The sequence below is a fragment of the Schistocerca cancellata genome, chromosome 2, assembly GCF_023864275.1.
Source record: "Schistocerca cancellata isolate TAMUIC-IGC-003103 chromosome 2, iqSchCanc2.1, whole genome shotgun sequence".
Lineage (NCBI taxonomy): Eukaryota > Metazoa > Arthropoda > Insecta > Orthoptera > Acrididae > Schistocerca > Schistocerca cancellata.
Genome location: NC_064627.1, coordinates 253,740,128 through 253,753,710, shown reverse-complemented (window position 1 = coordinate 253,753,710; position 13,583 = coordinate 253,740,128). Strand labels below are relative to the sequence as shown.

The 13,583-nt window shown below is 42.1% G+C and overlaps 1 protein-coding gene across 2 annotated transcripts in view; it reads right to left on the bottom strand.

Moving 5' to 3' along the window:
* The window catches only part of LOC126161581 (Ig-like and fibronectin type-III domain-containing protein 1), a 666,669-nt gene that overhangs the window by 65,151 nt on the left and 587,935 nt on the right, over positions 1–13,583 (bottom strand). For both annotated transcript variants that reach the window (XM_049917526.1, XM_049917527.1), the window contains 2 exons: positions 10,220–10,547; positions 4,134–4,306 (listed from right to left, as the gene is read on the bottom strand). In XM_049917526.1, the coding sequence (XP_049773483.1) occupies positions 4,134–4,306; positions 10,220–10,547 (501 nt within the window). The remainder of the gene's footprint in view (positions 1–4,133; positions 4,307–10,219; positions 10,548–13,583) is intronic.

Genomic DNA, 13,583 nt, shown 5'->3' with positions numbered 1-13,583 from the left:
GGATACATGCATCCAGCCTCCGTCACATGGAATCCCTGATGCACTGATGCAGCCCTGGAGAATGACGTATTGTATCGCAGCCGTCCACAATACGAGCACAAAGTCTCTACATTTGGTACCGGGGTTGCGCAGACAAGAGCTTTCAAATGCCACCATAAATGAAAGTCAAGAGGGTTGAGGTCAGGAGAGCATGGAGGTCATGAAATTGGTCCACCTCTACCAATCCATCGGTCACCAAATCTGTTGTTGAGAAGCATACAAACACTTCGACTGAAATGTGCAGGAGCTCCATTGTGCATGAACCACATGTTGTGTCATACTTGTAAAGGCACATGTTCTAGCAGCACAGGTAGAGTATCCTGTATGAAATCATGATAACATGCTCCATTGAGCGTAGGTGGAAGAACATGGGGCCCAATCAAGACATCACCAAAAATGCCTGCCCAAACATTCACAGAAAATCTGTGTTGATGGCGTGATTGCACAATTGCGTGCAGATTCTTGTCAGTCCACACATGTTGATTGTGAAAATTTACAATTTCATCACGTTGGAATGAAGCCTCATCCATAAAGAGAACATTTGCACTGAAATGAGGATTGACACATTGTTGGATGAACCATACGCAGAAGTGTACCCGTGGAGGCCAATCAGCTGCTGATAGTGCCTGCACACGCTGTACATGGTACAGAAACAACTGGTTCTCCCGTAGCACTCTCCATACAGTGATGTGGTCAATGTTACCTTGTACAGCAACAACTTCTCTGACGCTGACATTAAGGTTATCATCAACTGCATGAAGAATTGCCTCGTCCATTGCAGGTGTCCTCGTCGTTCTGGGGTCTTCCCCAGTCGCAAGTCATAAGCTGGAATGTCCCGTGCTCCCTAAGACGCCGATCAATTGCTTTGAAAGTCTTCCTGTCAGGACACCTTCGTTCTGGAAATCTGTCTTGACATAAACATACCACAACACGGCTATTGCCCCGTGCTAATCCATACATCAAATGGGCATCTGCCAACTCCGCATTTGTAAACATTGCACTGACTGGAAAACCACGTTCGTGATGAACACTAACCTGTTGATGCTACGTACTGATGTGCTTGATGCTAGTACTTTAGAGCAATGAGTTGCATGTCAACACAAGCACCAAAGTCAACATTACCTTCCTTTAATTGGGCCAACTGGCGGTGAATCGAGGAAGTACAGTACATACTGACGAAACTAAAATGAGCTCTAACATGGAAATTAAGCGTTTCCAGACACATGACCACATAACATCTTTTCTTTATTTGTGTGTGAGGAATGTTTCCTGAAAGTTTGGCCATTCCTTTTTGTAACACCCTGTATATTATTTCTACTATTTGATGTAACTGGATGGATAAAAAATCTACTAAGTGGTGGCAGAACATGCACATAAAAGAAGGTTATATTTATGCAAGCTTTTGAAGCAACTAACTCCTTCTTCTGACACTAGGGGAAGGAGGGGGAGTGAAGGAAAGGAGCTGAAGAGGTTTAGGAAAAGGGGGTAGACTTCAGAAAAGTCTCCCAGATCTGCGGATCAAGGGTGACTCACTGGACGGGATGAGAAGGAAAGACTGATTGTTCAGGACTGCATTGGATGAGATTTGAAAATCTGAGAGCTTAAAGGTGGAAGGCAGGGTAATATGCAAGACAGAGATTATGCTGAAACATTGTACACAAGTTAATAAGGGTGAAAAGCTAGTGAATTATATGTAAGAGGTGGGAGGGGGATGGTGAAAAATACACAAGTCAGAAAATGAAGATGTATAAAACTAAAATGGAGTGAAGAAAGTAGTCATTACCATGAAGAAATGTCAAGACTCAGAAATTAATGTAAATTAAGGTCAGGTGGGTGGTGAGAACCAAGGACATGTTGTAATGCTAGTTCCCACCCATGAAGTTCTGAGAAACTAGTGTCTGAAGGAAGAATCCAGGTGGCACGTGTGGTGAAACAGGCACCAAGGTCATGACTGTCATGTCATAGAGCATGCTCCGCAACACAGTATTGTGTGTTGTCAGTATACCCCCTCTGTCTATGCCCACTCATTCTAACTGATAATCTGGTGGTAGTCTTGCTGACGTAAACCAACCAACAGTGTTCCCATAACAGCTGGCATATGACGTGTATCATTCCACAGGTGGCTCTCCCTTTGATTTTGCCACTTACAGGGTTGGGATAGATGGTGGTAGGAGGCTGCATAGTGCAAGTCTTGCAGCGGGGACAATCAAACGTGTAGGAACCATAGGATAGGGAGATGGATGCAAAAAGAGCACAGTGTCTGAGAAGGACATTGTGGAGATTTGAGGGTAATGAGAAGCTGTTCTAGATGTGGTGGGCAGAATCTCAGACACAATGGATCTCATTCCAGGGATGATTTTAGGAAGTCATGGCCTTGTTGAAGTAGTTGATTAATATACTCCAGACCAGGATAGTACTGGGTCACAAGTGGTGTACTACATAGTGGTTCTTTGGGGAAATGAGCAGTATCAGGATTGAGTGCAGTCCCCAACAATCAGTATTTCCTTTTCACCCTGTCCAGTAAGTCTCCCCTGACCCATGGTTCTGGGTGACTTTTCAGATATCTGCCCCTTTTCCAAAACCTCTCCAGTGTTTTTCCTTCCTCTTTTGTTGGAGGAAGAAGCCATTGGCTCCAAAAGCCTGCATGAATATTACCATTTTTAAGTATGTGTTCTGCTGCTGCTTTTTGACTGGATTATTTTATCTATAAAATTACATTATATTTTTACTATCTGATAATAGATGTAGAATTAATTAATATATGAACCCTCTGTTCATTAACAGCATCTGTTCCTTGCTCCAGTATCCACTGAAGAACAATGCAGCATGCCAAGGAAGATGTAACAGCTAAAGAAGATGATGCAAAATGTTGCAGATTTTTTTCTGCAGAATTCTGGGACAGAGTAGGTGCTGCTTCATGTAAAATGTTTTTGGAAGTTAATCACTTCCATGCTACAGATACAAAATCCAATTCAAATGTTCAACTCTGTTAGCAGTGATAAATCCAAACCAGTACTGGTGTTAATTTGATTTCTAACTAATATTATTCCAACTTGTATTTCCCACAGTTTTATTTAACTAAACTGTTTCAAAAATTTTCATTTGTGGTTATCCACTGTCATAGGTATTCTGACATCAAACTTCTCCAGGTATTTGGTACCTTGCTTTTTGGTACGCTTACAAGATCTATTCAGCTGAGCTTCAGAAAACTGCAAGTATCATACCTACATACTATGTTCTTGCATACGGAGTCATAATGACTGACATCCAGAACTCATGCAAGCAAATATTTCTTTGATTCTAATGAAGTCTCATAGAATATTTATAGAATCAAAATCCACTTCAGTTGCTAGTAATTTTTTCCTTAATTTACTAGCAACTGCAATGGATTGTTATTCTATAAATGTGTTCCTCAGTTGTGGATGTTCACCTGATTAAATAAGTCTCATAGAAAATACCCTTCATGTGCATAGCATATGATATCAGGACTGCTCCTGATTAAAATTTCAGAATTTTATTAGGTCTTACTCAGTATTTATGCTCTGTTTGGTATATTTTTCCTTTGATGACTACTGACAGAAGTCCACATTTTATAGCAATGATATCAGGTACTGCTCCTCCATTATTCATTAAAGAGTGAGCAATAACAAGTCATACATTTTGTTTTGTAGATGTGCCTTTGAATCAGAGTTTTCTTGTGTAATGTTGAGAAATCCACAACTTTCTTGTCAGCCACTGCGAAACTGATCATCTATGGCTACTTAACTGAAGTCCACGATTATTTTGATTTTAAATAATGCAGTATAGTTGCAGCATACCCTAATTAATTATTTTATGTTTTTCAATCAGCTGTTATTACAAAATGGCAGAAAAGTGGGATTTCTGAAAACAAAAACAATAAACTGCAAATGCAAATTATGTTTTTTAGCTGTGGGCTTCTCTTTTTTTGCCTTATGTCTGACAACTCTCCTGATTGTTGTTTTCCATCTAGGTATTTACCATGGAGGTGGAAACACACGTGGTATTACAATTTAATGTGGGACACAGATATTTTAACAGACAATTAATTGAAGATGTCAGGATTAATGTCTTACATTGTCAAGCTTTAGCACTGTTTCGTGCATCGAGGTGTTGTCCACTTTCTGGTAGTGAACAATATATCCTGTAACTGTGCTGTTACTTGGAGGCTCCCACTCCAATTTTATGCTGTTATCAGTGACAACAGTTGCATGTAGTTCATTAATAGGGCCAGGTAGCAGTCCAGTTCCTGAAATAAAAGGGCCATGATGTAGTGTTTCTGTGATTTTTTTCAGTTTTGAGTTTTGTAAATAATTTAGGAGAAAAGGAGACCACTCAGCCCTGTTAGCTGTGCAACAGTCCTCTATTGCTGCAAATGAAGACACATACATTGTTATTCATTAATAAACATAAGAGCATTGATTCAGATATTCAACAAATATGAGACAAACAACAGTCATTTAAAATTGACAATATTTGACAAGGATAGTGTGCTACTCACCATATAGTGGAGATGCTGACTCACAGACAGGCACAACAAAAAGACTATTAAACACATAAGCTTTCAGCCAGAAGGCCTTCTTCTGAAATAGACAACATACACACACACACACATTCATGCACACATTCACAGAAATGCAGTTCACACACACATGACCGCTATCTCTGGCTGCCGAGGCCAGCTGTGAGCAACTGCACATGACAGGAGCAATCTGAGTAGGGGTGGTAAAGAGGAGGCTGGAGTGGGGAGGAAGAGGGAGAGCAGGGTATGGGTGGGGGATGGCAAAGTGCTCTTTGTGGGAGCAGATCTCCTGTGCCTTATGTCTCCACTCACCCACCACCTCACAAAGTCCCACTGTCCAGCCAAAGAGGAGCATTCCCCTCGTGACTCAATACCACTCATGTCCTGATATGAGGAATGTCCTACCTGCTATCCTCACCATCCCTCCCACAGTGGTATTCCACTGCCCATAGAACCCACACAATATCATCATCCATTCCTACACAAGCCCTGCTTCCAAACCCTTGCATCAAGGCTCATATCCTTGTGATAGAGCTGGATGCAAGATCTGTCCCATACATCCTCCTAGTGCCACATACTCCAGTCCAGTCATAGGCACCACCTATCCCATCAAAGGCAGAACTACCTGTGAAACCAGTCATGTTATCTACAAGCTACGCCACAACCCCTGTGGTTCATTGTACATGGCCATGACAACCAATAAGCTGTCTGTCCACATGAATGAAAAAACACTGTGGCCAAGGAACAGCTGAGTCACCCAGGTACCAAGCATGGTACCCATCGCAACTTCTTAATCTTAATGCCTGCTTCACAGCCTGTGCCATCTGGATCCTCCCTACCAACCCCAGCTTTTATGAATTGCAATCTCTCCCTGCATTCTATCCAACATTCCTCTAGTCTTTGTCCTTACTCACTTATCTCCTTGTCTACTCCAGCTCCAGCACTACACAACCTTCTATTCCACAAGCACACCCACAGTCTTTCTACTTTTTTCCTCTCCTACTACCCCTCTCCCTCTCCCCTTCCACCTAGCTGCCCTGCCCTGCCCTGCCCTGCCCTGCCCTCTTTCCAACTTGTCCCTACATTATGCTCCCACAAACAGCACTTTACTGCCCCCCACCCATACCGTGCTCTCTCTCTCCCCTTCCCCAATCCAGCCTCCTTCTTACCCCCACCACTCAGATTGCTTCTCCCATTATGCGTAGTTGCTTGCAGTCTGCAGCCAGAAACAGTCATCGTGTGTGTGAGCTACGTGTGTGTTAATGTGTTTATCCATGTTGTCTTTTTCAGAAGAAGGTCTTCTGTCCAAAGGTTTACATGTTTAATAGTCTTTTTGTTGTGCCTGTCTGCAACTCAGCACCTCCTTTGTATGGTGAGTAGCAGTCCTTTTCCCAATATTGTTACTGTTCCATACCAGATTTTCCATTGTTAGATACTGGATGGTTATAAATAAACTTTCCCTATTTAACACATTATAACATAGAAACTAATTACCATATGAAAACCAAAATTGGCAGTATTAATGTCCAGAGTATTGGGTGCACAATCCTCATGTATCTCAGTGCCACTGTCCAGTTCCATCTATGGCCACCAGGTGCTGTGATCAGTCATTGTGATTCATAGTCTCACACACTTGACCAGTCACAGTGCACTTGTTGATGTGTCAACATGAGCTTGGACAAAAGGAGCAGGGCATTATTGGTGAAGCTCTATTATCAAAACAACAGTAATGCTGCAGCTACACTTTGAGAATATCACTGGCTGAAAGAATTCTGGAGGGGTCCTCTTTCTCCGCCTGATGTGTGGAGCATGATGAAGAAGTTTGAATCAACATAGAAAAGGCGTCACTCCAGGAAGAGGCTGATGACTGGTTGCACCACAGGTGGTTAATGAAATCACTGTTGCTATGGCAGACAACACTGCATGGCAATACTCGATCATCAGGCAGTGCATGTGCTGTGTCATGACAGTTGAACATCCTGTGGTCCACTGTACAGAACGTGTTTCTAACCATTCTCAAATGGTATCCATACAAAGTCCATATTGTGTAGCAGCTTGCATCACAGGATGCACAACAACATGTCAACTTCACTCTCCACTTTCTCGCAAGGATTGAAGTCAATGAGGGCTGGCCCTGGGCCATCTTATGGGTAGACGAAGACAAAGCTCATTTTTCTCTGATGGGTGAGGTGAACACACAGAATTGCCAAGTGTGGGGATCTTCACCTCCGATCACTATGCATGAAGTTCCTCTGCTTGGTGTACATGTCACCATATGGTGAGGTTTCATGGCTATGTTCATCATTGGCCCGTTGAACAAAGGATGTGCAGTGTGACTGTCCAACGTTACTGCGATTTGCTTCACCAGCATGTCACCCACCCTACTTGAGAGAGGCACATTGAACTCAACTGTTTTCATTGCTGGTGATGTTCACCTGCTTCTCTGAAACACATTTGGAAATGACCGAATTATCAGCCAGTCATTTCTAAATGCTTGGCCAGGACGATCACCTGGTCTCAGTCCCTGTGATTTCTGGTTGTGGGGCTACCTGAAGGACAGGGTTTACTAGGCGAACATTCACACATGTGCTGATCTTAAGTGCAGAAGTAGCCAGCATACCCATGGACATGCTTCGTTCTGCCATGCAGAGTGAAATCTTGGACTTTCAGACTCTTCTGGACACTGATGGGCACCATATCGAGCCTCTTTTGTAGCATTAATGGTACCAGTATGTTGTGGTATGTTGTACCATAGTAGCACATTAAAATTGTTACAATTGGATTGGGTCTGATTATTTCTCTTCCCCATGTCCTTGACCTTAATGCTACCAAGTCTGGTACTCATATGGTAATTAGTTTCTGTGTCATAATGTGTTAAATAGGGTAAGTTTAATTATAACTACCCAGTATTTAAAATAACTGAGCAAGCATCAGTCCCCTCCCCCTCCCCCTGCCAACAGCAGCAATATGGTAGTTTGTACAGGGGGAGGGGGTGCAAGATCTGTGGAGCATGGAGTATTTTTAATATTTTGGCAAGTTGTCATTAAAAAGGTCCATTCCTGACCCCGTTAAATACCTGCATAATATAAACTTTTCAATCATTTTCCTGAAAGAGAAACACTAGAATGCACTTTATTTTTTCCTTTCCCTGAGAGCTGGGGGGGGGGGGGAGGGGGGGGCTTGGTCCTGGTTATGGGCACCTCACCACTCACCCATTTCTGCCAAGGTAGCAACTTACTATATTAAATATAGCCTGTGAGACCACATGAGTGTATACTAACATAGTAAAAATTTTCTTAAGTTTATTACTTTTTCAAGGGACAATAAAATGTATTCTAAAAGCAGACCTAATGACTATAAGAAATATAAAATGCAACATTTCCAGTATTTCAACTACAAATTGTGTCTATTCATGAACATTCATAGTCATTATGAAGTCTGGCAACTGGAAGCTATTTGCCAGACCAGACTCAAATCTGAAGCCCTGTCATTTGATTTCAGTGCTCTGTAACTGACAGAGTGCCACACACAAATTACAGCTGTACAGATATGAGTTTTGGCTCAGCATACAGAATATTAGGGAAGGGAAAAACTCGTAATTTATTTACTCATTGGTGCCTTATCTTGAAAGTATCTTTGCATGTACCATTTTTAGGATTCAGTGTGGAAGTTGTGAAGTTTTTGTCATTTTGTTGATGGAACCACTATCCGATGAGTCCTTTTTATCTGATGAGACCTTTTCAAGGATTTACAGTTAAGTACCAATAGAATTACTCCCCAATAGTGTTTGTAGTTAATAACAAGAGTGAATTTATGAAGAAATGAGCAGTTCACAATGACAATACCACAAGGGGGGGTTTGGAAAGTTCTTGGAATCACCATGAGAGGTCAGCACTAGCGCAATGAGTTGTTCACATGATATTCACTGGACTGTTGCCTGTAAACATGTGCCACATCAGTGCTCTTGGAAGAGAGCTGTGGTGGTGATGTGGTTCTGTTGTTGTTCCCACCTAGTCAATTGCAAAGATGGAAAAAATCGAGATTCGAGCAGTGATTAAGTACTCTGTAAAGAAGGTATGAAAGCAAAGCATATTCATGCTGATTTCCAGAATACACTGGGGGCTCTGCTCCTTCATATTCAACTGTTTCCAAGAGGGCAAATGAATTTAAATTTGGTTGGGAGAGCTTTATGATGATCCACCCAATGGTCGGCCAAGATGTGTCACTACTCCAGAAATAATTCCAAAAGTGCACAAAATGGTCATGGAGGATCACTGATTGAAAGTGCATGGAATTGCCCACACTTGCCAGATGTCATCTGAAAGGCTATATCAAATTTTAACTGAAGAATTAGAATTGAAAAAATTACCTGCGAGATGGGCGCTGTGACTCTTGACGCGCGCCCGCACACATGTGGTGTCACCATGGCAAAATTACACAAACTAAGGTATGAATTGTTGGCACACCCACCTTATTCACCTTATATGACTCCATCAGACTTCTGTCTGTTCCCAAAACTGAAAATTTTTCTTGGTGGACAAGATTCACATCAAACGAAGAATTGATAGCTGGAGTTGACAACTATTTTGCAGGCCTGGTGGAAACTCATTTTCAATATGGGATCAAGGCACTGGAACATCGTTGGGCCAAGTGCATTAATCTACAAGGAGACTCATTGAAAAATAAAAAAAAAGTTCAGTGATTTATTTTATTTATTTATTTATTTATTTATTTATTTATTTATTTCCTGTTCCATTCCAAGAACTTTTCAAACCATCCTTGTAGAAGCTTGAATATTTTATCTGTCAAAAATAATAATGCACTCAATGTTGAACTTCTTCCCTATTGTAACAGTAGGGCTCAAAGTTCTTTTTGTTATCTCACCTATTACACTCTCGATGTGAGAGCTCATCATTTTTTGTGTGATGCTCATTGTGGGATAATTTGATAGAAGAAATTGTCTCTAGCTGTTTCAAAATTGAAATAAATACACAGACTGTACTAAATATAATAGAAAACATGTTTCTGACAGAAATAGCAGATGGGGTATGTAATGACACTAATATCAAAAGTGAGATCCTGATACATATGATTTCTGTGCATTCTGTTGCCTCATACTTTATATGTTTGTAATCACTGACATACTTTTTAATCAAGTGTATTGTAAGCCTTTATTTCACTACTGAGAATTTCAGACCTTTACTGTGACTCTTTCTGATATCATTTGCTATTATCAGAAGTTTCTGAAATTCTTTAGTGTTTTGAAAATTTACTCCTACAATGTGTGTTATCGCAATTGCTGCAGCATCTATTACAGAGCTTCTTCACTTAGTGAAGTGGACCTTCATGAGGCTATACACAATAATAGGTTTACAATATCATACTGCCTCCTACAATCATAGCACTTGTGATTGCTAGAAATAATCAATCCTTGCCACAAAATAAATTTACCATTACACAAGCACAATATCCTTAATATGTAGTGACTGTATTTGCACCATGTATTTTTTTCACTTTTCCAGATATATTGTGGAAAGGAAGTTAAGCTACAAGAATTTTTATGATGTCTGATGCAAAAATACCACACATAAAGAGTAGATGACTACATACAAGCATAGTGATTTGACATGTTTTACAAACCTTCCTCAAAACACTGAACAATGTTCCCAATGTATGGTATACAGGAAGTGGCAGTAATTATAAGAGAATCTGCAACAACTCCAGCACACAGTGGAAGGCAAACAGGTGGTACGCCACGACGCATACAGCAGGTACCATGATTGCGGCCACCAGCACCACAACGCAACAGTTTGTGGAGTTCTGATCCACACACTCCTGCCAGTGCTCTGACATCTGACATACTGGCATCGTATGAGCAGAGTGGCAAACAGCTCTCACTCAAGTTAGCTGCTACGCAACAGGCTGTCACATTGTAGAAAGTAGATGCCTCAATTTTATCTTCAATCACCTAAAATAAATTTAATTAATATATGTAAAATGAACTATAGACTTGTCTGTCATAATTAACAATCACATTCTACATTATTTATATAGATTATTATATAAACTATGTGAAATGAACTGCTAGATTAATCCTTTTCATATTTCATTGAAATTTTCACAGGTTGTAGGCCCTACAGCTTATTCATTGACAGCTTGCCACCATTCTTCTCATTTGGTTTTCTCTCCATTATGAGGATAAACAAGGAAGGAAATGAAAGTAAGGAAAAATTATAAAACTCTGCTGTCTGAAACCATTAATGATTTCAGTTAAATGTTCCAAGAATAAATATTGGCCGATTCAATGTACACTCCTGGAAATTGAAATAAGAACACCGAGAATTCATTGTCCCAGGAAGGGGAAACTTTATTGACACATTCCTGGGGTCAGATACATCACATGATCACACTGACAGAACCACAGGCACATAGACACAGGCAACAGAGCATGCACAATGTCGGCACTAGTACAGTGTATATCCACCTTTCGCAGCAATGCAGGCTGCTATTCTCCCATGGAGACGATCATAGAGATGCTGGATGTAGTCCTGTGGAACGGCTTGCCATGCCATTTCCACCTGGTGCCTCAGTTGGACCAGCGTTCGTGCTGGACGTGCAGACCGCGTGAGATGACGCTTCATCCAGTCCCAAACATGCTCAATGGGGGACAGATCCGGAGATCTTGCTGGCCAGGGTAGTTGACTTACACCTTCTAGAGCACGTTGGGTGGCACGGGATACATGCGGACGTGCATTGTCCTGTTGGAACAGCAAGTTCCCTTGCTGGTCTAGGAATGGTAGAATGATGGGTTCGATGACGGTTTGGATGTACCGTGCACTATTCAGTGTCCCCTCGACGATCACCAGTGGTGTACGGCCAGTGTAGGAGATCGCTCCCCACACCATGATGCCGGGTGTTGGCCCTGTGTGCCTCGGTCGTATGCAGTCCTGATTGTGGCGCTCACCTGCACGGCGCCAAACACGCATACGACCATCATTGGCACCAAGGCAGAAGCGACTCTCATCGCTGAAGACGACACGTCTCCATTCGTCCCTCCATTCACGCCTGTCGCGACACCACTGGAGGCGGGCTGCACGATGTTGGGGCGTGAGCGGAAGACGGCCTAACGGTGTGCGGGACCGTAGCCCAGCTTCATGGAGACGGTTGCGAATGGTCCACGCCGATACCCCAGGAGCAACAGCGTCCCTAATTTGCTGGGAAGTGGCGGTGCGGTCCCCTACGGCACTGCGTAGGATCCTACGGTCTTGGCGTGCATCCGTGCGTCGCTGCGGTCCGGTCCCAGGTCGACGGGCACGTGCACCTTCCGCCGACCACTGGCGACAACATCGATGTACTGTGGAGACCTCACGCCCCACGTGTTGAGCAATTCGGCGGTACGTCCACCCGGCCTCCCGCATGCCCACTATACGCCCTCGCTCAAAGTCCGTCAACTGCACATACAGTTCACGTCCACGCTGTCGCGGCATGCTACCAGTGTTAAAGACTGCGATGGAGCTCCGAATGCCACGGCAAACTGGCTGACACTGACGGCGGCGGTGCACAAATGCTGCGCAGCTAGCGCCATTCGACGGCCAACACCGCGGTTCCTGGTGTGTCCGCTGTGCCGTGCATGTGATCATTGCTTGTACAGCCCTCTCGCAGTGTCCGGAGCAAGTATGGTGGGTCTGACACACCGGTGTCAATGTGTTCTGTTTTCCATTTCCAGGAGTGTATTTCAGTGAAATCAGTGAGATTTTCAGGAAAGAAACTCTCTTTTCAAATGCAGTAAATCACGTTAATGGATGTCTTAATGGGAAAAAATTAATTTAAATATTCCAGAATAATGAGTCTTATCATTTTCTCACATTCATTTGTACTTATCTGTCTTGAGCTGTAACCATCTGCACTGGGCAATGATATATTACGGAGACACGTTTCAAAGAGCACATAAGATGTTAGATTGTGGCAGCCTTGCTGGGAATCTTAACTACTTTATAACTATATTTGGCTTCTTAGTTGGAAAAGAATCAAAAACTTCAGGAAAATAGCATTTCTTAGTTCTCATGCAGAAGAACTGGGAGAACCCACACTATACGCAATTTAAACCACATTCTTGATCCTCTTACAATGAAGGGATTTACTACACTCTGTAATAACTCAGGGAATGAATACAGTATGAAATTTCATACTGATTTGGATAGTCATGCTGTAATGGATAATGCCACAGTGAATTCAAACACTAAAGTGAATGCTGACATTGAGGATATGTTGGGTAAGCTGGAAAAGCTAGGACAGCTGAGCACTTCCTCAGAAAACAACAAACATCCAGTGTACGAAGACGAAGAAGAAGAAGAAGAAGAAGAAGATCCTCTGTTCAGTCTCTTTTTTTTTTCTAGGCCTGTGTTATGAAGTATATACGCTATTGGATATCTTATGAGGATGAGGTGAAATGTTATCAGCCTGGTACAAAGGAAACATTGATTTCAATAAAATTTTGTTTTTTGTACATGTTGTGTAATAAGCAAGCAGTCAACATGATTTGAAGAAAAGTAACACCAGGTCAGATTCTCAACAACATTAGAAAAATTATAGATTGCTAGTCTCCATAAAGATGACTCATTGAGTTGCAGACAGGCACAATGAACAGTCTGTTACACATTATAGCTTTCAGCCAAAGCCTTCTTCTGGAAAGAAAACACACACACACACACACACACACACACACACACACACACACACACACACACACACACACAAAGCAGGGGCGATTCTAGAAGTCGATCAAGGGGGTGGCTAATGGGGGGGGGGGGAGGGGTTGGGAAAATGGAATATCACTTAACAAAAGGAGTGTAGGGGTCCTCCACCAACAAATTGGTAAAACTTGGTGTTGCTTAAAGTAGTTTTTGGGAACTGTTTTGGAGTTCAGAGTAAAAACTGTGTATCAATAGATAATAAGATGCCAATTTTAAGTTAAATAATATTTATTGGTTTGGATAGTAAGCTA